Source organism: Neofelis nebulosa, chromosome 3 (assembly GCF_028018385.1).
Source record: "Neofelis nebulosa isolate mNeoNeb1 chromosome 3, mNeoNeb1.pri, whole genome shotgun sequence".
NCBI classification, from domain to species: domain Eukaryota; kingdom Metazoa; phylum Chordata; class Mammalia; order Carnivora; family Felidae; genus Neofelis; species Neofelis nebulosa.
In genome coordinates, this window is record NC_080784.1 from 165,152,613 (window position 1) to 165,178,070 (window position 25,458).

Consider the following 25,458-nt stretch of genomic DNA (forward strand, 5'->3'; position numbering starts at 1 on the left):
ACAGCAGGGGAAGTCACTGGAGGGTTTTAGAGTAGCTTTGTATTTACAAAGAACACTTGTGCTGCCATGATGACGGTGGGGTTAGCGGTGGGTATGGAGGGTGTTGGAGGCCACATAGGAGGCTGTCCGAATTCAGGTGAGAGATGCTGGGGGCCTTGCCTTGCTCGTGGCAGAAGCTGAAAGAGAAGCGGATGGCTCTGAGAGATTGAAACCACAGACATAGTAGTGGGTGGGTCGGGCAAGACCCCCAGGCTAGACCAAGCGTCGGCCAAGAAGGTGGCAGCATTGTCATTTGTGGGGAAACACCAGGAAAGGGTTAGAATTGGGGGGAAGGAGAAGGGAGTGCTCTAATTTGGAGTAGATTGATTTTGAGGGCCTATGAGACAAACCAGTGCAAATGTCAATATTCATCCAGTCTGAATGAGCTCAGAAGTTTTCTGGAATGAAGATGAAATTGGAAATGGTAGCTGCTGATTGATGCCACATGAGTGGTTATTGCCTGGACCCTACAGAGAGGCATGGAGAAGAGGGGAGAGGGCCTCAGTGCTTGTAGAAAGCCCAGGGTAGCTAAAAGCGCCCTCTGTAGTTGGCAATGTTTCGAGCTCATCAGGGGTGAAGTGGCGATAGAATCCAGATGAAGAAATGTGGAGGTGAAGAAACAGAAGAATCTTAAAGAGTATTATGGAAAACTTCCAAAAATTGTATTAGCTTCCTATTGCTGCTATAAGAAATTAGGATTGACTTAGTGCCTTAAACAACACAAATTTATTGTCTTATAGTTCCGGAGGTCAAAGACCTGAAATTGGCCTCCCGGAGCTAACATATAGGATGTATAAGTTTGAGTTCTTCCTGGAGGCTCCAGCAGAGACTGTTTCTTGCCTTTTCCAGCTTCTGGAGGTTGCGTGTGCTCCTTGGCTCCTAGTCCCCTTCCTTCATCTTCAGAACTAGCAAGGGCCAGTTGAGTCTTTCACACATGGCATCACTCTGATCTGTCGGTCTGCGTGTTTCCCACTTTTAAGGATGCTTGTGATAACATTGGGCCCGCCAAGATAATCTGGGACAGTCCTCCTATTTTAAGGTCAACTCATAAGCAAATTAATCCCATCTACGAGCTGAATTTTCCTTAGCCACGTAAGGTAATGTATTCACAAGTTCTGGGGATTAGGACATAGATATCTTTGGGGGATCATTACAATGCCAGTACACATATATGTTAACGTATAAACAGAATAGTATAACGAGCCCCACGTACCCAGCACTCAGCTTCAACAACACAGCGTGTCCTCACTTCTCCCCACCTCACCACTGGTTATTTAAAATAAATCTTAGAAGTTATCTGACTCATCTGTAGATGTTTCAGAATAGAGTTCTTTAAAGAAGTTGAGCTTTCATGGGACAGTGATGAGGGGGAGGTCACTGGGGAGATGTGTGGGAGAGTGTGCACGTGTGCGTTTTTAGTGGGGGAGGCAGTTAGGCATGCTAAATTCTTCACTTTGACATTTGCAGCACTGGGCAGAAATCACATCATGTTAACACCCTCTACAGGGCCCTGTAGTAGGCATGTTAAATTCTGACGGGAAGGACCTAACAGTGGAGGAGAGACGGGCTTGGACAAGAGACGTGTCCGTCATTAACAGAGGGAGGCATGTAGGTTTGAAAGTTTGGGAATGAGAGTTCCTCTCTGCTGGTTTAATTTAATCCAATTAAAAAAAATGTTCCCCTATTGAGTAGGAAGCCAGTGAGTGGGGCAGAGGGGAACTAGGGGATATTAAAGATTTGAGGAGCTCCAGGAAAGTTGGAAACAGTCACTGTGGAGAGAATGAGTGCACTGAAGAGACATTATTGGAGGCGGGACATGTTCGGGGCCTGCTTGGTGAATTCAAGTGAGTCCAGCCGGCATCGTTGTGGGACTTCTTCCATTAGCATTGCACGTCTCTATGGGTGTATGTTCAGAGATGGCGGACCATTTGGCTCCTACTGGCTTAGTTTTTTGCCAGGTGGTGTGACCAGAGGACAGGGTTTTTAAGAGCAATTGAAGTCATGCTCCCTGGGCCCTATGCTGAATAAGAAAGAAGAGGCGTGACAGGATCAGGTGGGGTGAATGTAGCCATGGTGCTGGGATGCTTGAGGAAGCTGGCAGGCAGAGCGGAGCCTGGATTGATTGTAGGGTGGTGACCAGGTCCAGAGGAGCTGGAGTGGAGTGGAATAAAAAGCCAGCTGGTAAAGAGGACATCCAGTTACCGAGAGAGCAGGCTGTGGGAATGCTCCTCCACGGGGGGTATTGAGATGACCCCGGATGACAGCAGGAGGCCGAGGGGAGGGTGAGATCGGCTGTGAATGGAGGTCAGCCAAGAAAAGGAGATGGGAAGGGCCTTGCACAGACCTGGGAGGTGTGGACCTCAGGAGGGCAGGTGTTTAGCACAGGTTATTCCTCTTAAACTTTGCCCTCCGTTTGGGTAATCACCTCCCCAACTCTCTCCCTCCAGTGGGAAAATATTAAGTTAGGTAGAAAAAAAGCAGACTCGATCCAAGAATTCCTAAATAGCGAAAATCATGGATTAACTTGAATATATGGCTACCTCATAAAGAGAGATTTAATGAGCTCTGTCTCCATGTGCTATACTTTTATATCTGAAATTCCTCCCGGGCTCTAAGCCATATATTCTAATGTTGCTTCAGATATGGCCGTGGGTGTATTTAATATGCATTATTTATATTGATTTATGATTGGGATGTGGCTTTTTTGAAAAATTTTAGTGGTTTTTGTCTATACCATAAAATCCTGCCGTAATATTATAACTGCTGTTTAAAAGACTCAGCCTTGGGGCGCCTGGGTGGCGCAGTCGGTTAAGCGGCCGACTTCAGCCAGGTCACGATCTCGCGGTCCGTGAGTTCGAGCCCCGCGTCAGGCTCTGGGCTGATGGCTCGGAGCCTGGAGCCTGTTTCCGGTTCTGTGTCTCCCTCTCTCTCTGCCCCTCCCCCGTTCATGCTCTGTCTCTCTCTCTCTGTCCCAAAAATAAAATTAAAAAAAAAAAAAATAATAAAAAATAAAAGACTCAGCCTTGTATATGGCGTCGCTTATTGTGAAAGGTGATGAAAACCGCGCACGCGCACGAGAAGACAGTGAAACTATCAAATATGCACAAATGACCACTGAGCTCAAAGTCTCAGCAGACAGGAAAGGGAATTTAGATTGGTGGGCTGTATAATGGACCTAGAAAACACATGAAAACAGGATGTTATGATAAGGGAATAGAATTGGCCATTTCTGCTGCAGTCCCGTTTGCTCAAAATTGGGTTATTTTACATTTACCATTTTCTTGCTGACAAGTGACCATTTTGTCTGGTTCTCAGTCCACCTTTTGGCCATTTCTTCCCATGACAGGAGATGCCAGTTATATGGATCAAGAATAGATATTAGCAGCAGATTCATTTTTTTTTTAGAAAGCACAACGGTGTCTCTTCCTGTCTCCCAGATCTTTGAGATTCTCTGATAGCCTGAGAACGAGAGAAGGCTATAGAATGATGACAGAGCCACAGGTATATGTGGAGCCTGATCCTCGCCCCCCAAACAGCTTACCTTGTCGGACTGGACTTCCGTCACTTTTCCTAATTGCAGCGGGCCCGTCTGGGCCTTCCGGGAGAAATGGGTGTCGTGTCGCTAGTGGCCACTTTGCCCTTAGCGGTGTGTTCGATTGCCCTGCATAGCATTTGGTTAAGCTCAGGGGCTCCCAAGCCTGACTCCTGGGTTCAAGTCCTAGCTCTGCTGCTTACTGCCTGTGGTTCTTGGGCAGATTTTTAATCATTGTAAACTTCATGCTCCTGTCCGTTAAGTAAGCGTTGTAACAGTACTTACCTCTAGGATTGTTGTGAGAATGAATAGTGCGGTCCCTGGCACTTAATAGGAGTACCCAGTAACTTCTCATCATCACGTTGGAGCTTTCAACTTGGGTTCACAAGGCTTACCAATCTGATGCATTTGGGAAGGGTTTTAAAGTGTATCGTTCCATTATTCACAGTATTCCTTGGACGTTTCACTTTCCCAGTTAAGGCATTTCTCTGAGCGCCACATTTAAAGCTTCAACTATGTACACTCCCCCCCCCCCCGCCCCCCACCTTCATTTCTCTCCTCCCTGAGGTCCACACCCTCATTTCCTGATTTGTTGTTCATCACTGCGCTTACTGCCTTCCTGTATACTGTCCATTGTATTTGCTTTTTCTTTCTGGCTGTCTTCACTAAAATGTGAGCTCTGTGAGTGTGGGCTTCCTTGTCTGTTTTGTTCACTGTTACATTGTCACTGCCTGGAATAGTACCTGGCACATAGTGGGCGTGCAGTAAATCGTTATCAGAATGAAGACGTTGACTTTGAGAGTGGTGATATGATTCTCTACACCACCAAGTATTATAAAAGCTGCTGGGCTTACAATGTTTTATTCACAAGCTCTTAATGATAATTTGCTTATTTGCCTATCTCAAACCAACTTTACTAATAGAAGATCATCGAAGTCAGATAGAATGGGTTTGAAGGGATGATTACATTGGATGAAGAGAAGAATAAGGCTGACATTATTAATTCCTTTACCGACTTACTTCTGACACTTTTTTTTCCCAGCACAAACAGCACTAACCACCACGAGGGCGAGAGAGATGCTGATCTCAATAGTGGACTCTCTTAAGAGTCTATTGTCCATTTTATGTACAATAGAAACTTTGTTATTTTTCTCTTTCAGGGCACCAATGCCTCTGCTCTGGAAAAAGACATTGGTCCAGAGCAGTTTCCAATCAATGAACACTATTTTGGATTGGTCAATGTAAGTATATAAAGATGTCTTATTTTTATCAAATGTTTTAGAGTACTTGAAGCAACTCCATGGCAGTTTCTCTTATTACCAATTTTTAAATAATTGTTCATGCGCCTTAGTTCCTAGAAATGGCAGGTGTTGGGGAGGAGAAATTTAGTTCAGTTTTTCAAAGTGTCAGTTGTCCCAGAAAAAAGGGTTTAATTACTGCATTGTTGGGTCACATTCTTACTTTTTTCCCCGGTGCTCATGAGATTTCCTTTGTAACTTTTGGAATAATTTTATTAGCCTTTATGGCCAAATCTGCTTGTATCATGTGGGTGAGCTGGTCTTTGGCCAGTCTCTGTTTCAGTATGCATGAGTACAGAGTTTTAAAAGTGTTACCAGCTCATCACCAGGAACTGTTTAACAATCAAACTTGATGCTGGTACTGAAAGCAGGGGTGGATTGTGGGGGGGGGGAAGACTGGGACCAATTTATCTCCCAATTCCTGGGCCTTGTCTTATCTGTGCTCAGCAATGCTGCCTTGCATGTGACCACACTTAGGCTCTGCTTCCTTGATGAGTTGGTTATGACTAAGTCGTTAGGCGATGTTACCCAATACCCTTGTGAGCTTTCTTCCTCACCTGATCCGTCCCCTCTGGGGTAAAGGTTTTCCACCTCATAAGCACCTGGTTTTCTGGTACAACCGCTCTGAGCAGAATCTGTCAGTACCCAGGTGTAACAGCTAGTAATTTCCACTGGGGAAGCCAGAAGTATTCTCAGTGAACAAATGCCCCTTGTGGCATAATGGAAAGAACATTGGCTTTGAAGTAATATAGCCCTGAATTCTGCCTGTGCTGCTCACTAGCTGTGTGATCTAGAGCAAGTCACTGGGCCTCTTTGAGCCTCCATTTCTCCATCTGTAAATTGGACACCATAATGATATCTTTCTCTTGGGTTATAATGAAGGATCAGTGAGCAAGCTCCTACTGAAGACCCTGACACAAGGCTGAGGCACATTGTGGACACTCCGTAAACGTTAATTCCTTTTCCTTCCCAGAGTCATCCACTGGATCGGGGCCAAGTATTACTAAAGGGTGTCTAGGCAAAGGCGGATACACTGAGTCAAAGAGAAAAGGATGGAAGAAGGAAGGCTAAAGTACTAGAATATAGGGCATTCTGTTGGCGAAATGCGGACTTCCAATTTAAAATGTTTTTTTTTTTAACATTTATTTATTTTTGAGAGACAGAGAGAGACAGGGCGTGAGCAGGGGAGGGGCAGAGAGAGAGGGAGACACAGAATCTGAAGTAGGCTCCAGACACTAAGTTGGCAGCACAGAGCCCGACGCGGGGCCCAAACCCAAGAGCCGTGAGATCATGACCTGAGCCGAAGTTGGACACTCAACCGACTGAGCCACCCAGGCGCCCCTGGACTTCTAATTTTAATACAGTTTTTTTAGCCATTATGCACAGGCCTCTGCTGAGCTCTATGAAGATAGTTGTTCAAGTTGTGGAAAATTCTGCCCTGGCTAGGGAAAATACAAACGAGGAAAAAAAGAATTAAGTCCATTTCCTAGTTTGTGGAAGCATTGTGAGATTACATTTATTAATAGCTTCGTTTATGTTCACTTCAAATGGTAATTCATGAAAGTTCCAGCTTCTCTTTAAAAAGAGGTTTGTCTCCTATTACATAATTATGTCAAAGTAGATTAAAATATGTAAAAATAGGAAATGTTCTCTCTTAGCATACGTAGAAATGTCACATTAAGTATGGCGGAGCATCTGTCTCACCCTTGGGAAAATGACACACAAGCCAACAACCAATCTTGAGAAGATGTTCATGTTCTATTTTAATCTTACAAAGGATTTTGAGATCTATGTTATTAATCTTGTGGTTTCTTTAGATTTTTCCCTTTTTATTTTCCTCTGTGTGAAGATTCCTAAAGTGATAGTCTGGGCTGTGTTCTTCCACAGAGTTGGTGTCACAGTCTGTTGAAAACCACTGAGATGATGACTTTTCCCTTCTTTAATCATAATCTGAGTATCCGTGGTTTTTGAGAGGAACAGAATATTAGGGTGTGAGTCCTAATGTGATTGTAGGAGACCAGGAACTGAGTGCCGTTGTGTTGGGACACTTACCATCATGGCAGAAAAAAGACTGAGGGTGACTCAGGAGTTGGAGGGGAAGAAGCTGGTGGGATGACCTAGGGAGGCACCTCTTTGCCCCATTGCTCTGGAGTAAGTGAGGACATGGGGTCTGAAGCAATGCGCAGGGGCGCCAGAATCTTGGAAGAGTAAGACTAAAACAAGTCCCCATGTAGATGAGGCTGCTTCAGCTGACCAACTGGTTCTTTTTCTTGGATTCTTTCTGATTTGGATTTTTATTTTCCACCATAGGAGTTTAGATATGTCGTAATGTGGCCTCTCTTATTTATTTAATTATGGTTACTTTTCAATGTTTATTTATTTGGAGAGAGAGAGAGAGAGACATACAAGTGTGAGTGGGGTACGGGTAGCAAGAGAGGGAGACACAGAATCCCGAGCAGGCTCCAGGATCTGAGCTGTTAGCCCAGCGCCTGATGCAAGGCTCGAACCTACGAACCATGAGATTATGACCTGAGCCGAGGCTGGTCGCTCTACTTACTGACTGAGCCACCCAGGCACCCCCTACAACATGGCCTCTCTTATTTAGCCAGCTACTTTCCTTCGTCACCATATTATGTCAAGTTTTCTTCTTTTCTTTTTAAGCACCAGAAGCTCTCCTTAGATTTTTTTTTTTTTTTTTTTTTTTTTAATTAAGGCTGAGAGCTTCTTATCTATTTTGGGGACTTTCATGGGCTAGAGAGGCACCAGGCTGATATAAACCTGTATTCGTTTCCCTGTTGCTCAGATAGTCACTGGTGTGTGTTTAGAGTGGTTTGCTGGTTTTCTAACATGGCGAGCAGGCCTCCGATACTGGGAAATCTGGGCTGGCTCCTGGAGGGTGGGCTTCTCCCTCTTCCCACCGGAGGTGGCGCGTCTCCAGACCATGAACTTGAACCATCCCTGTTGTCCTTTGTCAGTTCGGAAACACGTGCTACTGTAACTCCGTGCTTCAGGCATTATACTTCTGTCGGCCGTTCCGGGAGAATGTGTTGGCATACAAGGCCCAGCAAAAAAAGAAGGAAAACTTACTGACGTGCCTGGCAGACCTTTTCCACAGCATTGCCACGCAGAAGAAGAAGGTTGGCGTGATCCCACCAAAGAAGTTCATTTCGAGGCTGAGAAAAGAGAATGGTGAGTAATGTGTTTGAAGGTCCGAAAAAAGGAGTATTCATAGTTCTGTGTATCCTCAAAATGTACCTCCCCTCTTGCTTTTTTTCATGGGAAAATGGTCTGGCCGACTACTCATAAAGGCAGATATAATTCTCCTTTTCCACCACGTATACGTAAAATAAGACTGGATAAAAAATATGCTTACAAATTCGGATTTATCATTTCGTTTTGGAATGGTCTTTTTATTTGCCGTGCATCGGGAGGGGCTTTTTTCTGGATAGGACCCATGTAAGAGAAAACTTGCCCAAGGCAGCCTTCTAGGCCGGCACACTGATTGGAATAAATAAGTTGATGCAGTAATTGAATAAAATGGTACTCTTATAAAGTTGTCGTAAGTGATTAAAATAAATGTATATTCTCTAATTGGAGACTCTGCTCTTTTAAAAATAATACCTCTGATTTTTGTGCCTGAGACAATTGAAGGATATTAAGTTGATATCTGTATACTATAAAAATGCCCGGCTGTCACCTGATTTTTTTTGTCTTCTGATTTTTTTTGTTTTGTTTTGTTTTTTGGGTTTGTTTTTTGTGGTTTTTTTGGCTTTTTTTGGGGGGGGTGGGGAGTGGTGGTGGGGACTAGGTTATTCCAGAAGATTTGCATTGGTAATTTCTATGACTAGAAATAGTTGGTATGGCAACTTGTGTTTATCCTAGATTTCAGCCTTACTCCAACAGACTTGCACAGTTAATCAGATGTTTGTTTTATAAAGTCTCATTTAATTTGATTGCTGTCTCTTAACGTTGTTGTAGTTTATACGTGCCAGAATAAAAATAATGTGAGCAGGAGGCAGAGCGCCCCCGAGTCTTGTCGCGAACGTGATTAATAACGAAGTTTCACAGCTGCATTCGTCTCTTGATTGTCCCTACGGCAGGGAACAGCAGTAGGCTTCTGGAATCACTCGTATTTGGTTTCAGAACACTATCAGATAGACACATATATCCCTCATCTCCCATATGTGTTTCGTTTAAGCTGCTTCCAGTCTGGTCCAGGGCTTAATATGATCTTTGGGAAGAGACCCCTTTCGCTCTAGATAAAAAACAAAATGAATAATTGATCATTGGTGGTCACATCATATTAAATATTGATATTTTATCAGGGAGCTTATCAAATAATTTCTTGGGTTTTTTTTTTTTTTGTAGAACAAATAAAAATTTTGGTAGCTTTTTATATACATGATGACTTTTAGGAGACATGGGAAATTTAGTTCTTGGTGGGTGGTGAGAAAAATGAACAAGATTCTTTTAAAATGTACCCATTAAAGTTGGAAAATAGAGATGAATATATGTGATACCTGTCCACTGGACATTTCAATATAGAACTGAAGCGTGGTGTGTAAAATGGAGCATCGTGTTTGCTTTTCAAGAACCAGAGACTGAAACGATGACCTTCTCTTTTCCAGATCTCTTTGATAACTACATGCAGCAGGATGCTCACGAGTTTCTAAATTATTTGCTAAACACTATCGCGGACATCCTGCAGGAAGAGAAGAAACAGGAAAAACAAAATGGAAAATTAAAAAATGGCAACATGAATGAACCTGCAGAGAATAATAAACCAGAACTCACCTGGGTCCATGAGATTTTTCAGGGAACGCTCACCAATGAAACTCGATGCTTAAACTGTGAAACTGTGAGCATTATGAGGGCTTTCATGTAATTCGCTTGTGCGTATTTGTACAGGCCGTGGTGTGTGTGAGTGCATTGTCTGTGAGTGTAAGCACCTGGCACTTGTCTTCAGGATATGCAGACAGTTCTATTTATGTATATGAGCAAACTTGTGGAAGTGTGTCTCCATCCAAGATGTCTCAGCTGTGGCTAAAGTAGACTGATGAGGGAAAATCTCAAAACTTGGATGTCTTTGGATCATGGGCAGATTAAGGGTGCACATATTGAACAAACTAAGGGTGCACAAATTAAGGGTGCAAATTAAGGGTTAAACTAGACCTCCACCAGTTACCTTGAAAAGATTTTGCTCGTGCAGAGGTCATGTGAGGCTTAGAACAGACCATCCCTCCAACTTGAAAGGAATCAGCTATGGGATGGTGAACTTGAAGTTGGAAGTCGGACTCGGCTTCTGATCCTGCTGCAGCTAGCTGGGTGTCTTTGGGGTGGGTCCCTCACAGCACTGTTGCAAGGGATGGGTGGGTTCATCTGTCTGGAGGAGTCTGGCACATGGTGGGCACTTACTGTTAGTTGAATTTGAAGTCATGGTCTCCGGAGTGCGACTCAGGATGTCACATTTGCTTGGTATATTTGACTTAACTCTATGAATGGTCTCATAATTGGGAAGTGAAAAGCCCAGCTCTAGAGCCGGGCTGCTGAGTTTGTATGCTGGTTCTGCCATTCCTTAGTTATGGGACCCTGGGCGTATTATTCAGCCTCTCTATCTTCACTCTCCTCATCTGTAAATTGGGGACGATGAGAGCACCTATGTCATAGGGTTGCGTGGGAGGGTGAAATGAGTTAACAGTTGGAAAGCACATAGGGCCATGCTTGGCATGTAGCAAATATGCCATAAATGTCTGCTGTTATTATTTACTATAACTGCTAACAATGTAGAAAGCCTCCGAGTTCGTTAGGAATCTCAGAGTTTCTTCACATCATATGAAAAATTCTGTAGGATTGTGCATTTTTCTGGGGGGAGAGAGAGAGTCGCTCTCATTCGTTTTTGCTAAGGGGCTAGGACCCAGAAATGGTTAAAAAATGTGGATTTAAGTGGGAGGTTCTTTGGGTTTTTTTTGGCAGTCTTTCTTCTGTCCTTTTAAATAATTTTTGAATCAACATTCTGATCTGTTCATTGTAGAAACAACTAGAAAGCATAGCTAAGCAAAAAGAGAAAAGAGACTAAAAGTTACCAGTGATCTCCCTACCCAGAGATGATAAATTTGTAACATTTTCTAAAAATTGTGATCACATTTGCCCAGAGAGAACCACTTGAACATTTTGAGATACATCCTGCCAAAACATTTTCTGCACATACTTTTCTATCTAGAGATCTTTCCTCCCTCCCTTTCTCCTTCTGTCCCTTTATATTTTATATTCCAGTACAATCCAAATGAATACGGAAGTAGAATAGTAGAGTAAATCCCATATGAGTATTACTATGATTGTTAACACGTTGGCCTGTCTGGATCATTTCTTGTTTCATGCCTCCCCTACTCCCCCCCGACCCTTGCCAAACTGGTCATTTTAAAGCAAATCTCAGATAACATATCACTTCCGTTGTAGTTCCTTTACTACTTTGTTACAGATCTCTAGAAGGTAAGAAAAAACATTTTAAACAAAAGTACAATACCGTTATCACACCTAAAAAGAATTCCTTTAAATCATTATTAACTTAGTGTTTAAGTTTCTCAGTTTATGTCTCTCCTTTTTTTTTTTTTTTTAAAGCAGTTGGTTAATTCACATCAGGATCCAAATGTCCACACACTGCATTTAGCCAGTATGTGTCTCAATCTATAAATTACCACCCACTGTTCCCCTTCCTTCCTTCTTTCCTTGCAATTTAGTTGTTGAAGAAATCAGGTTTGTCTTGTAGAATTTCCCACATTCTGGAAGCATCCTGGGGTGTTAACAGGTACGGGAAAATGGCAGTAGGTTTCTACCGTCCTATTCTTTGTTCTTATTTAACCCTCCTATTTTATATTCCTTTTTCTTCCTTCTGTTCTTTTATATCAATGAATTCTTCTCCCCCACCCCACCCCCCTTCTGCATCTTTTGTATTGTTAGTTTTAACTTCTCTTAGAGGTTACTCTGGACTCCATGATATACATCTTTGCCTTAATTTTTTACCACTTTCCCAACATGGCTAGAACCTGTGGCATACTTCATTCCCTTTTCCTTCTTTTGTGTTACTGTTTTCTGATGAACTCATGAATTTTAGCATTTTACGTGTTTTAATCCATTGCGGTTTTTTATTCTTCTTGGTAATGTATTTTTAGAATACCTTCATGTCTTTTAAACATCAAAATTAGAGCTATATTGTAAATATTATAATCTGCAGATGTATAGTCTGTTTCTTTCCTTCTTCCCTCTTTTTAATAAGGGAGGATTCCTTGGTACCATCGTCACCTTACCTCTCGTATCTGTTCTGTCATCAGGTTCTGTCTGTTGTATCTCTTTTTTCTTTCTTTTTTTTTTAAAGTTTGTTCTGAGAGAGAGAGAGAGAGTGGGTGAGCAGGGGAGGGGCAGAGAGAGGGGGAGAGAGAGAATCCCAAGCATGCTCCGTACTGTCAGCACAGAGCATTGTATTATTATTATTTAATTTTGATTTTATCTTATTTATGTAAGTAAATGTATTTATTTATTTATTATTTTTTTTTTTAACGTTTATTTTTGAGAGACATCGGGGGGCGGGGTGCAGAGAGGCAGGGGGACAGAGGACCTGAAGCAGGGCTCTGTGCTGACAGCGGAGAGCCCAGTGCGGTGCTCGAACTCACGAACCATGAGATCATGACCTGAGTCGAAATCAGATGCTCATTTGACTGACCAGCCAGGAGCCCCAAAATGTTTATTTATTTTTGAGAGAGAGAGAGAAAGACAGAGCATGAGCAGGTGATGGGTAGAGAGAGAGGGAGACACAGAATCTGAAGCAGGCTCCAGGCTCTGAGCTGTCAGCACAGATCCCGACTCAGGGCTCAAACCCACGAACTGTGAGATCATGACCTGAGCCAAAGTCAGACATACAACCAGCTGAGCCACCCAGGCACTGCTCTTTTTAATCCTCTACTTCTCTCAGCCCCCACTATCACACCCTGGCTCAGGCCCCCTCAGCTCTTGGCAGGCGGTCTCAGTTAAATTGCAGTAACTTCCTATTGGGATTTTCTGCCTTTTCTCTTGCCTCCTGCATGTTACTGTCCTACTAACCTATAGCAGTCTATCGGTGCTTTGAGTGTTTGGTAGAACTTGCAACTTACTTTTGCATCCCTAAAATGTATCATTCCATTTGGCTTTTTTTTTTTTTTTTTATCTTGATATGAATGAAATCATACAATATGTATTCTTTTGTGTACTGTTTTTTGGTTTTGCATTGTTGTATCCCTGGTAAGATTCTTTTGTGTTGTTGCAGGATTCTTTAGTTCATTCATTTTCATCACCATATAGTATTCATTCCATTGTATGAATATACCGCACACCACACACTTTACTAATTCATTTCACTCTTGGTGGATATTTGGTTGTTTCCAATTTGGGGCAACTCTGAGCAATGCTGCTGTGAACCTTACAGTACATATAATCTAGTGGACGTAAATCTCTCTCTCTCTCTCTCTCTCTCTCTCTCTCTCTCCACCCCCCTCTCTCCCCCTCTCTCTCTCTCCCTCCCCCCCTCCCCCTCTCTCCCTCCACACACACACACACACACACACACACACACACACACACACACGTACGTATATGTATGTATATATCTATGTATTAATCATACGGTATGCTAATCAGAAAATGTTAAATCCCCAAAATGGTTGTACCATTTTACACATCCAGTATATGACCATTCTCCTTTCTCCACATTCTTGTCTATATCTACTATCCTTTGAGAGAGCCTTCCTTAGATGGCTTCACTTTGGATAATACAGTGACTTTGTAGCTGAATACTCTTTTATTACCCTCCCCACCCCACCACCCCCCCCCAACCCACCTCACATCTGCTATGTAAAGTCACAGATACTGAGGATATAATGAGAGCCTTACCTTTCTGGAACTTTCAACATGGAAGACAGGCATTAATAACAAAATAAATAATTAGTTTTGCAATTAAGATTATAAAATGCTGTGAAGGAGAAGTACCAGATACTCTGCGAACTTATGCTACATGAACCAGAACAGTGGGGCATCGCATGTCTTCATTTAGCCAAGAAGCCTGCAGCAGACAGTGTGGCTGGTCTGGTCCTTTTGGTTATCTTTGAAATTAACACGGTTACTAAATCTATCTTGTGGAAAACTAAGTGAGAGTTTTCAGGAAGGCTCAGATAATAGGCTTAGTCACATTTGTAGTTTCTTTTTTTTCTTTTTGTCTGTGAACAGTTATTTGAGCCCACCAAATGCAAATACCGCACTCTCAGACATTTGTATGGCAGTAACTATCACTTAGCCTGTTATTTCCTAAAGGGTTACCATAGATGTGATGCCTATGCCCAAAGATACCCTTCAGAACTTTTGGGTGATGGGTGCCTGGGTGGCTCAGTCGGTTGGGCGTCTGACTTTGGCTCAGGTCATGATCTCACGGTTTGTGGCTTCAAGCCCTTTGACGGGCTCTGTGATGACAGCTCAGAGCCTGGAGCCTGCTTTGGATTCTGTGCCTCCCTCTCTCCCACTGTTCCTCCCCTGCTCGCACTGTGTGTCTCTCTCTCTCAAAGGTAAATAAAGATTAAAAAACAAATTAAAAAAAAATTGGGGTGAGACCAAATTTGTTTGGGATAATGGGATTCTAATTATACAACCATTATACTTGGTGGAAGTGAATGTGAATGTGTGAGTGTATCGTTTTGTTTTGTTTTGTTTTGTTTTTGTGTGAGTGTATCTTTATGGAGGATGGCACACTCTGAAAAACCTGTGTTTTTTAAAAAGGGATTCGATTTGTGGGAGGAGTTTTCTGCGGAGTTCCTTAGGTGGTCACCTTCATTTCATAGATCCTTTAACTGGATGGGATCCTAGGAGTCATCTAATCCTTCCCTACCAGTGCCCGAGTCCCTTCTGTGACATCCTAGCCAGTTGGTCACCAGCATCTGCTTGGACTCTGTCCAGAGATGGGGAACTCAATCTTCCTAGCAGTGCATTCCATTTTTAGAAAGCTTTAATTGTTAGAAAAGCCCTCTACTTTCTAAGAAAATACAAAGCCTGCAGGCTTTTTTTTTTTTTTTTTTTTTTTTGTGTCATGGTCATCGTGTCGTAGTTGTCGTCGTTGTAAAATGTCGAGGACTTAGTGTAAAAGAAGACCTAACATTTAAGTTTTCCTTCACTGGCTGAGAAATAGGGGGCAGCCTTTGAGTCAGGTCTCTGCCCAAGGCAAGCAGCCTTTAGATGGTGCTTGAGTCACATTTGTGAAATCTCACAGTGGGATTCAACTGCACTAGATCATAAGCGGCAAATGAGCCCCTGGGGGAGCAGGGAGGGAGCCTTGCCATTGTAGCCACCTCAGCCAATTGTGCAAAAAACTCTTTGTGCGGGCTTTCATGCTTTTAGAAAACAGTGATTGTTTTTTTTCTTGGTCTTACCCTTTGTGAATGTTGCTTGTGATTGCAGTGCAAAATGTCAACTGCGAGATTTATGGAGACAAATAGTTTCCCTCTTCAATAGACTTGGAGAAACTGTTTTAAGGGGGGTAATTCAGTGCAGACTTTCCCAGATAACCTTTATCTAGGCACTTCAGAATTGCAGCATGGGGATTTTCCAGCCTAGTCTCAGTGCTCCTTTGGTTGTCCTTTGCTTGGTTTATAAGATTTGCTGGGCCATTTGGAGCTTAATTTTGTTGGTGTTATTTTCCCCCCTTTCCATTTAAGCTGGGGTTTTGCTTTGCAAACTGGTGGTTTTTAGTGCTTCTCGGGGGCTTTAAGGCACATTTATATCTGTCTCTGGAGCCAAAAGGGTGTCTAAAGAACTGCTTTATTAAGTACCAATTGTACGGCTCCTTCTTGCTTATTTGCACAGGTTAACACTGATTCAGTAGAGCTTCTGAGCTCCTCTGTAAGAGGAGGAGTTGGGGTGGGTGGTGCGGCCAGGTGACATCACTCACTGGTGCTTCTGAGTCCCTCAGGTGGGCTTTTGTTACCACTTTTCCTAAGCCCACTGCTTTGGCACTGCCCTAAGGTAGCACATCGTCAGTTCCTGGCTGATGGGCGTCGAATAGCCCCCTGGCCTTTTCCACCAGGCCAAGGAGAGGCATCTGGGGACTCGAAGCACATTTGAATATGATGTTAATTACTTAGAGCCCTTGGAAAGCTCCTAATTTATATGTATACCTTATATATTAATTTGTTTTATGAATTGATTTGTGATTTGTTAAAACGAAGAGCAGGTAGGGTCACTTAATTTTCCTAGATACCTTTTCAACTAGTTTTTGGGGGAACTCCATGCCCAGAACTAGGGGAGAAGAAAGGAGAAGAAGATGTAGCCTGTGCTTGCTGAGAGTATTGGAGCCTTAGTGACATATATGTTTCCTTGGAGACAAGCTGTATTTTCACTTAGACCACAATGAGATCCTTGTGTGTGGGAAGAAAATGGTTTCATTATCTGGCAGCTTTCTGGGAAGATAGAAAGGGAAAAAAAAAAAAAAAATGCTTGATCACCCATTGCTTTTGAGTATGTCAGTCTGAGTCAGAGGGAAGAAGAATCCTGATGGAAGTGGTTTTTTCATATCCCCCACGGGGATGATCTACCTGAGCAGTGCTTTCTGACACTGTAAATTCTGGAAGCAGGTTACACTGGGAATTGGGAAAGTTACAGTAAGCTTCTTAATTTCGTTAATCAGGCTTGTACCTTTCTCCCCTCCCTAAAATAATTAAGTAGAGAAAAGATTGGCATCCAGCAGGAAACCATGTTTCTTTGTTTTTGCCCCCTTCAAATAAAAGCTTTCTTAGAACCTGATCCTCCCTCTCTAAATGATGTATGATTTCAGTTAGCCGCAAATCCGTTTATTTTCTCCCAGACAAGGACCATTTAGGTTTAAAAAGTTTTACTAATTAAAAAAAAAAAAATGCAATACCTATGGATTATTATTATTTATTTATTTATTTATTTATTTTTTGCAAATCATACACAGGCATGTTTAAAATGAAAATCATTTATAATTCTGTTTTCCAGATGCCACTATTGGCATTTAGATATCTTTCCACTTGTTCAGTTATCTATTCATTCATTTAGTGAATATTTATTGGGTACCTACTAAATGCTGGAAATTATTTTAAGTACTAGGGATATAGCATTTAAAACAAGCTGAAAAGATAGTCCCTGCTCTTTTGTTTACTAAGATGCACATTTAAACCTATACATTTCCCTTTACTGCTTTAGCTAGATCCCACAAATTCTGATTTTTCTTTGTCATTAGTTGAGAATATTTTCTAATTTCTCTTGTGCCTTTTTCCCTTTGATCCATATATTACTTAGAAATGTGCTGTTTAACTTGCAATTATTTGGGATTTTCCTGGACACCTTCATTTTATTGATTCAAAATTCAATTCTCTGTGGTTAACGGGAAGATAGCCTGTGTCATTTCAGTCTTTTAAAATTAATGTGACATGTTTTGTATCCTAACACATGGTCCATCCTGGTAAATGTACCTGAAAACGAGTCTCTCAACCTTGGAACTATTACTATTTAAAGTCAGATAACTCTTTGGGTGCTACCCTGTGTATCATGGGATGTTTAACAGCATCCCTGGCTTCTACCTGCCAGGTGCCAGTAGCATTCCCCAAGATGTGACAACGGAAATGTATCCAGATGTTGCCAGGTGTTCCCGGGAAGGAAAAGTTTCCCTTGTTGAGAACTACTGGGTTGAACAGAATATAGATATTGCAGTTATTGGATACATTATTCACATAACAGAGTTCTTCACATTTTCTATGATTTTCTTGATTTTCCCGCCTAACCTTTCTATCAGCTGCTGAGAAAAGGGGTTTAAAATATCTATGATTATGGGGTTATTTTATTTCTTCCTCTAATTCTGTCAGCTTTTGCTTCATAAGTCTTTTACTTTTTAAAAAACTTTATTGAGGTATAACATGTGCCATAAAGTTCATCCATTCAGTAATTTTTAAAGTAATTTGGTGAAAAGGGGTACCTGGGTGGCTCATTCGGTTGAGCATCCGACTTTGGCTCAGGTCATGATCTCGCGGTCCGTGAGTTCAAGAGCCTTGTCAGGCTCTGTGCTGACAGCTCGGAGCCTGGAGCCTGTTTCAGATTCTGTGTCTCCCTCTCTCTCTGCCCCTCCCCCACTCATGCTCTGTCTCTGTCAAAAATATATAAACATTAAAAAAATTTTTTTTTAAAGTAATTTGGTGAGTTATGCAGCTATCATCATAATCTGGTTTTAAAGCATTTCTGTCACACTAGTAAGATCCCTTGTGTACCCAGCAGTTAATCTCTGTTGCAAGCCCCAGGCCACCACTAATGTTTAATGTAATTATTGGTGTGGTTGGGTTTGGGGCTCCCATTTTATTATTTGTTTTCCATTTATGTCCCCTCAGTTTTTTATTCTTCTGTTCCTCCTCTGCTTTTTTTTTTTTTTTTTTTTTTTTTTTTTAACATTTACTTATTTTTGAGACAGAGAGAGACACAGCATGAACGGGGGAGGGGCAGAGAGAGAGGGAGACACAGAATCGGAAGCAGGCTCCAGGCTCTGAATCATCAGCCCAGAGCCCGACGCGGGGCTCGAACTCACGGACCGCGAGATCATGACCTGAGCTGAAGTCGGACGCTTAACCACTGAGCCACCCAGGCGCCCCCCTCCTCTGCTTTTAAAAAAAAAGTATTTTAATACATGTATATGTTGAGTATATGTACATATACTCATATGTTCATATATGCTTATATGAACAATTCCATTTTAATCTTCCTCTTAGTGTGCACTTGTATGTGTATTGTGGTTTGGTTGTTTCTCTAGAGATTACAATATATAATCTTTACTTTTCACAGTCCACTTACGACTAATAATGTCACTGTGCACATAAAACATAGCTTGTTACTGTACAGGCATATGCCTTCCGCCTACCCCCACCATACCTTGTCCTTATGCTGTAGTTGTTATATGTTTTACATTTATGCACATTATAAACCCCACAGGGCAATGTCAAAATTACAATATTTTTTTTAAATGTTTATTTTTGAGAGAGAGAGGGAGCGGACGAGGGACAGAGAGAGGGAGACAGAAAATCTGAAGCGGGCTCTGCGCTGAGAGCAGAGAGCCCGACGTGGGGCTTGAACTCATGAACTGCGAGGTCACGACCTGAGCTGAGGTCAGACGCTTAACTGAATGAGCCCCCCAGGCGCCCCCAAAATTATTGATGCTCTTCACTCTGTCTTGAGGCTCTGGATTTCCATCTGGTATCATCTCCCTTCGGCCTGAAGAACTTCCTTTAGCCTTTGTTGCAGTGCAGGTCTGTAAATAATGAATTCTCTTTGTTTTACCTTCATTCTTGAAGGATCTGTTTTTGGACTCTTAAGAGTTCTGCGTTGACAGTTTTTTCTTTTAGCACGTTAAAGATGTTGTTCCACTGTCTCTGGCCTCCGTAATATCTGATGAGAGAGCAGCTTCCAATTGAATCATTATTTTGTAATGTGTCATCTTTCTCTAGATGTTTTTAAGATTTGCTTTTTACCTTTGGCTTGTAATGGTTTGACTGTGATGTGCCTTGGCTGGCCTTCTCTGTATTTATCCTACGTGGTCTTTGGTGAGCATTTTGAATCTATAAATGTATATCTTTTACCCAATCAGGAAATATTTAGCCATTATTTTTTAAATAGCTTTTCTGCCCTATTCTCTCTCCTTCTTTCTGGGACTCCAGTTATATGTATGATATTTTCTAACAGTTCTCTGAGTATCTGTTAATTTTTTATTCCAATCTTCTTTTTCTTTATTCTTCTCATTGGGTAATTTTCATTGATTTGTCTTCAAATCCACTTTTTCTTTCTTCTGTCATCGCCGGTTCGTTGTTAGGTCCATCTCACATATTAATTTTTCAGTTCTGGAACTTCCATTTGATTCCTTTTTTTTTCTTATTTCTCTGCTGAGATGTCTTGGTTTTTTTCGTTCATTGTGAGTATATTTTACTTTACTGAGGATAGTTAGAAGAGCTTCTTAAAAATTCTTATCTGCTAAAAAAAAATTCTTGTCTGCTAATTTTAACATCTGCGTCATCTAAGGATCGGTGTTAGTTGTCTTAAGAATGTCTCCCATTTTCCTGGTTCTTCACACACATTGTAAGTTTGAGTGATATCTAGGACACTAAGGATGTAAAATTTGAGAGTCCTTGGGTTCTATTATTTTTTCTTCAGTGATTATCGTGTTTCTTGAACTTCAGCAGGCAGTTTTTCTTGGTTGGACTCCAACTACCGATCTGTTTCTTACAGCCACTTGAATCTTGGGTCAGCCTTTTTGTCTGTAGCCGAGTTGCTGAGAATGTATCCTGTGCACAATGTGCTCAGGAGTCAGGCAGAGATGAGGACAGTCAGAGTCGGGGATACCTTCCCAGACTCATTCCCTTCTTGCCAGTAGACATGGCTTCCCAGATTCAGTTTTCTGGTTCCAAAACCAAACAGACTGCATTTGTTTCCCAGATAAAGCTGTGAAACCATAAGGTTATTGTATACAACTGTCTTCCTTCAGGTACGGACTTCCCTGTGTTTACTCTCTTAACACTTTCAGGTAGCTTCTTTTATTTATAGTTCTCTGAGCTTTATATAGTTTTCTGGAGGAGTGTTGAAATCATAAGATTTTAGTCATTACTAGAGCCAGTCTTGAACTTTCATTTTAGTGAGGGAGAGTCAGACAATAAAAAAAAATACAAATAAAACATTTATAATGTGAAGCAGTTGTATCAGTTATCTATTGCTTTGTTACAAACCACCCCAAAACTGAGACTTGAATCAACTCTTATTCATTGTAATTCATTCAACTGTGGGTTGGCTGAGGGTCACCTGATCTAGGCTGGACCTGGCTGAACCCGGGTGTTTCTGTTTCAGCTGACTCACTTGTATGTCTACAGGCTAGCTACACGTTTTGTTCTAGCCTGGTCTTGTCTGGGGCACCTTAGCGAGAACGGCTCTCTTCCATGGGTCAGTCTCTCATCTTCTTCCTGGGGATGGTGGGCTACCCTGGGCTTATCTTTCTTATGGCGCTGACAGAAATGAAGTGAGCGATTTCCTAAGTCCTTGTTCAAGCTTCTGCTCATAACGTGTCCTCTAATATCCCACTGGCCAAAGCATTCAGATGGCTGAACTCAGAATCAAGGATAGGGAAGCTTGTCTCTTGATGGGAGGATCTGTAAAGTCATATGGCGAAGAAGCCAGTATAGGCAGTGGTGAAGATCTGGGGCTTTTTATGCATCCTACCATAGCAGTAACAAGTGCCATTAAAAAAAAAAGGGGGGGGGTGCAGAATGACGTAGTGTGTGTATATGTAGAAGGGCATGTATATGTGTGTAGATGTATATGTGCCTTTTTTATACAAAATTGGAATTAGCCTATAGATGGTAGTATAGCCTACTTATTCATTTAATGTGGTACGCACCATGCAGTAAACCTTTCCCAGCTCTTAGACCATGTTAGGCCATTTATAGTTTTTATACCCCTCTCCGACTTAGTGACTGTTTCCTTTTTTTTTTTTTTTGTAAGTTTATTTATTTATTTTGAGAGAGAAGGAGCACAAGCACGGGAGGGGCAGAGTTAGAGAGGGCGACAGACTCCCAAACAGGTTCCGTGCTGTCAGCGTAGAGCCTGACGTGGGGCTTGAACTCCTGAACCGTGAGATCATGACCTGAGCCGAAATCAAGAGTTGGACACTTAACCAACTAAGCCACTCAGTTGCCCCGACTTTTACTTTTGAAAGCACTTTATGTGTGTTGTTTTATCCTTTCGACAGCCCTATGAAATTGATATTCTTACTGTCCCCACTTTACAGATGAGGAAACTGAGCTACACCGAGGCTAAGTGGCCTTAAGTCATCCACTGCATGGTGGCAGAGACAGGATATGGAACTGGAAAGTTCATATCCTGCCTCAATACCCTTCCTTGTGTATACTAATGGAAATATAAAAGAGTGTGCCCACACTCTGAATATTTCTGTAGAGAATGGCCTAGCGGTAGAGTGTTGGGTCATAGGGTAAATGCCACACTTAAAGGAGTGTTTTCTCATTTGGTTGCCAATTGGCGGAACACTTCAAGGTTGTTGCTGAGCTAGTTTGCTCCTCCCACTGCCAGAGAGTAAAACGCCAGGCTGCCAGTGAACTTCTGGCAAGTGCAAGCACTTACTCGGTGAGCTTGGATAGGTACAAGAGCCAAGATCGGTGTGGTGTGAACCGTAGGGGCTGACAAACAGCTGGGCAAGGGAGCCAGCCCCCGAGAGCAGGCCGCAGCACGGGGCCCGTGTGAGCCAGGGCCCCCGGCCAGCTCCAGGCCCAGCTGTTACCACAGACAGCACAGGGCTCTGCAAATGATGGCCACTTCCCAAGCTGAGAGACAGGTGCACGTGCTGTTAGTGTGACTGTCCAGCCCGGCTCACACTAGGCTCCCTGGCCCCAGACACAGTTTGGATGACAAGGCACAGGAGCGAGTGATTTCAAGGGATTGGCAGTTAAGCGCAGACAGCATCACAAAGAGGTGACCCTCTGAGCCGGGGGTTTTCAAAGTCTCTTGTCCTTTCTCCATTTCCGTTTTTATCATTGTGCCAGTCTTGGCCATGCGGGTGTTTATTTGATAACTTCCTACTTTGAAATGATGGGGAAAATGAATAGAGAGGAAGAGACATCTGGTTGAGTGTTCCCTGCTAAAAGTTCTAGATCAAAGCTGGAATGGGACCGTGGGTAAATTGAGAATTTGCGATTTTCTCTAGGTCGTCTTCAGCGTAGCTGGTTGCCAGCGACTGTACAAAACCGTACGTGGCTGTTTCTGCAGTCGTGGGGTTTGGTTGCCTAGGAGCATTCAAAATTTTATCTATGTCTATTATGTATTTTGTACCTAATACTTTTTTTTTTCTTATTTTGCTTCAGGTTAGTAGCAAAGATGAAGATTTTCTTGACCTCTCTGTCGATGTGGAGCAGAATACATCTATTACCCACTGTCTGAGGTAACCTCATGAATTCTGACTGTGATCTGAGATTTGGATCAGACCGGTAAATAAGTGGGGGGGAGGGGAGGAGCAGGGAATCCTGTATTTCCTCAGGAGGTAATCTTCCTTTCTGTTAAACCCATATAATCCTATTATTTTCTGTTTCTTCTTTCCCAAGAGAGATTAAAAATAAATATATGTGGTCTAGAGAAGGATCCTGCTGAGAAGAAAGAGGATCAAGTGGAAGTCATTAGTCATTAAGTTTAAAAATAAGTTTTAGTCTTTAACACAGATGTGGGCTTTCGGCTTTCATCAGTTTCTCTCTCTCTCCTCTTTGTCTCCTTGACACAATCACACAATTAATAAATGCTGCACATACCTACCGTTACCCTTTTTTTGTTTTTGTTTTTGTAAGCTAATATTAAAAATTATGTACTTTTGAGCGGAGACCCGGTGAGGGGAACTGCCTCTCCTCCACCTTTCAGCATTCTGTGGAGATCTTTAATAGAAGGAATTCTTCCTTGTTAGGGTTGAGAGAAGGTACGAGCCTGGTATGCAGGAACAGCTCATGTCCAGGGTTCCATGCGTGTCGTGTATTGACTTGAACATTGGAGATGTGCCCAGAGTTGACACGGAGACACGATTCCCTTTTCCCTACTCCATCCCTTCTTTCCTGTCCTGTTTTCAGTAGGTCGGGAGGGCTTAGCAGCAGTCCAGCCCTGCTATAGCCACTAGGCATGGAGGAGTGAGTGAGTGAGTGGCAGACACATTCCGGGCCCTCACAGCACTTATATCCTGGGGGGGATCCACAGGCAACGATTGGTGCCTCGAAGAAATTTAACAGGTCCACAGAGTGCGTGGTCATGGGGGTGCCAGTGTAGATAGACCTCGTGGTCAGGGCAGGCTTCCCCGTTGCTTAGGAGCCCAGAGCTCTGAGACATTTTATAGTGTCTAACAAGGCACTGTTGATTTTTACCAATGGTGATTGGGTGACAGAGGTGTTAGTCCAGGTTACTTGGGACCTTTTAGAAGGATAGGTTAAGGGGACTCGCTGTGGTGGTTGGCTGTTAGAAAGTCATCTTGCAGGGCAAAGGCACCAACGTCAACATGGGAGAGTTTCTTGCTTCATCTGGGTTTCATGTTTTGTGTGAGCGGGTGGGGAGCTGATTGCTTTCTGATTTCCCAGGGCCCCAGGTTCCCCTCCGCTCCCGCATGAGTGACCAGTTACCCAGCCCTTCCTGTTGGTGTGGCCCACCGGCCCTTGTTCCAAGTGCCTCAGGCCCAGATGTCTTGGACAAGTGTGTTAACTCTTTATTTGCAAAGTGTTTTGTAGGCCAGGGTGGCCTCTTTCTTCTGAATGGTTCTGTTTATAGCATGGGTTCCTAATATTCCTGTGACAAGGAGCCATTTTTTATTTCCCCAAGGTCTTATGATCACAGGGAGTGGGGAAAGTTATGATTTTGCCAACGTCAGTTGCAGACGAAGGACTGGGAGGAAACGTATCACTTGCCCATCCCGCCCCTTTTTATTTTATTTTTTTACGTTTACTTAATTTTGAGAGGGAGAGAGAGCACAAGCAGGGAAGGTGCAGAGAGAGAGGGAAACACAGAAACCGAAGCAGGTTCCAGCCTCTGGCCTGTCACCACAGAACCAGGGCTGTCAAACCTACAAACCCTGAGATCATGACTTGAGCCCAAGTCAGACGCTTAACCACCTGAGCCACCCAGGTGACCCTCATTCCCCGCCTCTTTTTCTTTTTCTTTTTTTTTTTTTTTAAACAAGTGGGCATTAGGGGAGCATTTGGAGTTAGATTGACTGCTTCCCCTTCCTTCTTAGAAATTCCTGGGCTGCTCAAAAGGGCAGATGGCAGTGGCTGTAGCTTTGAGATCTCAGTCAACCAGCTAGAGGAGGGCTAACTTGTTAGTTACAATTTTAATCTTTGGGGAACCTTGTTATAAAGAAATGTAACCCAGATTTACGTTTCTATTATTATCATTATTATTTCGAGAAATGTATATGAGTGAAGGGGGGAGCCAAGGCCCCAGGGGAATAAATGACATCAGCTGATTGTTAGCATTTTCTGTCTGAGACAAGGGAGAAGGAATGATTACAGATCTTGATCTTTTGGGCCTCATTCATGGTTTAATTTCGTTTGCATTCTTAAAGGTTTGTTTTTAAAATTAGAACTATGAATTTTCTTTTTATGTTTGTACCTCTTCTGATATTTTATCTTTCCTTCATTTTGATGGCCAAAAAAAAGTTAAAAATCAAGCTAAACTTGTAGGACTTTTTTTTAATGTTTGTTTATTTTTGAGAGAGAAAGAGCGTGAGTGGGGGAGGGGCAGAGAGCAAAGGGGACTGAGGATCTGAAGTGGGCTCTGTGCTGACAGCTAGGAGCTCCACTTGGGGGAGGGGGGGCTTGAACCCAGAAGCTGTGAGATCATGACCTGATCCGAAGTAAGACCCCTAAAATTGTAGGTTTTGAATGCAGGGCCTTTGCCACCTCCTTTCAAGGGACTTTAGATGACCGATTACGGTATGTTTTCACTGCTTTTGTTGCAGAGAAATGATGAAATAGAAGTTCTATTCAGGGTACAGGCCTA

General features: G+C 42.6%; 1 protein-coding gene across 2 annotated transcripts in view; it reads left to right on the top strand.

The window, feature by feature from the left end:
• USP46 (ubiquitin specific peptidase 46) overlaps positions 1-25,458 on the top strand; it is a 61,600-nt gene that overhangs the window by 20,213 nt on the left and 15,929 nt on the right. For both annotated transcript variants that reach the window (XM_058722606.1, XM_058722607.1), the window contains exons 2-5: positions 4,732-4,812; positions 7,845-8,058; positions 9,498-9,727; positions 22,797-22,873. In XM_058722606.1, coding sequence (XP_058578589.1) covers positions 4,732-4,812; positions 7,845-8,058; positions 9,498-9,727; positions 22,797-22,873 — 602 coding nt within the window. The remainder of the gene's footprint in view (positions 1-4,731; positions 4,813-7,844; positions 8,059-9,497; positions 9,728-22,796; positions 22,874-25,458) is intronic.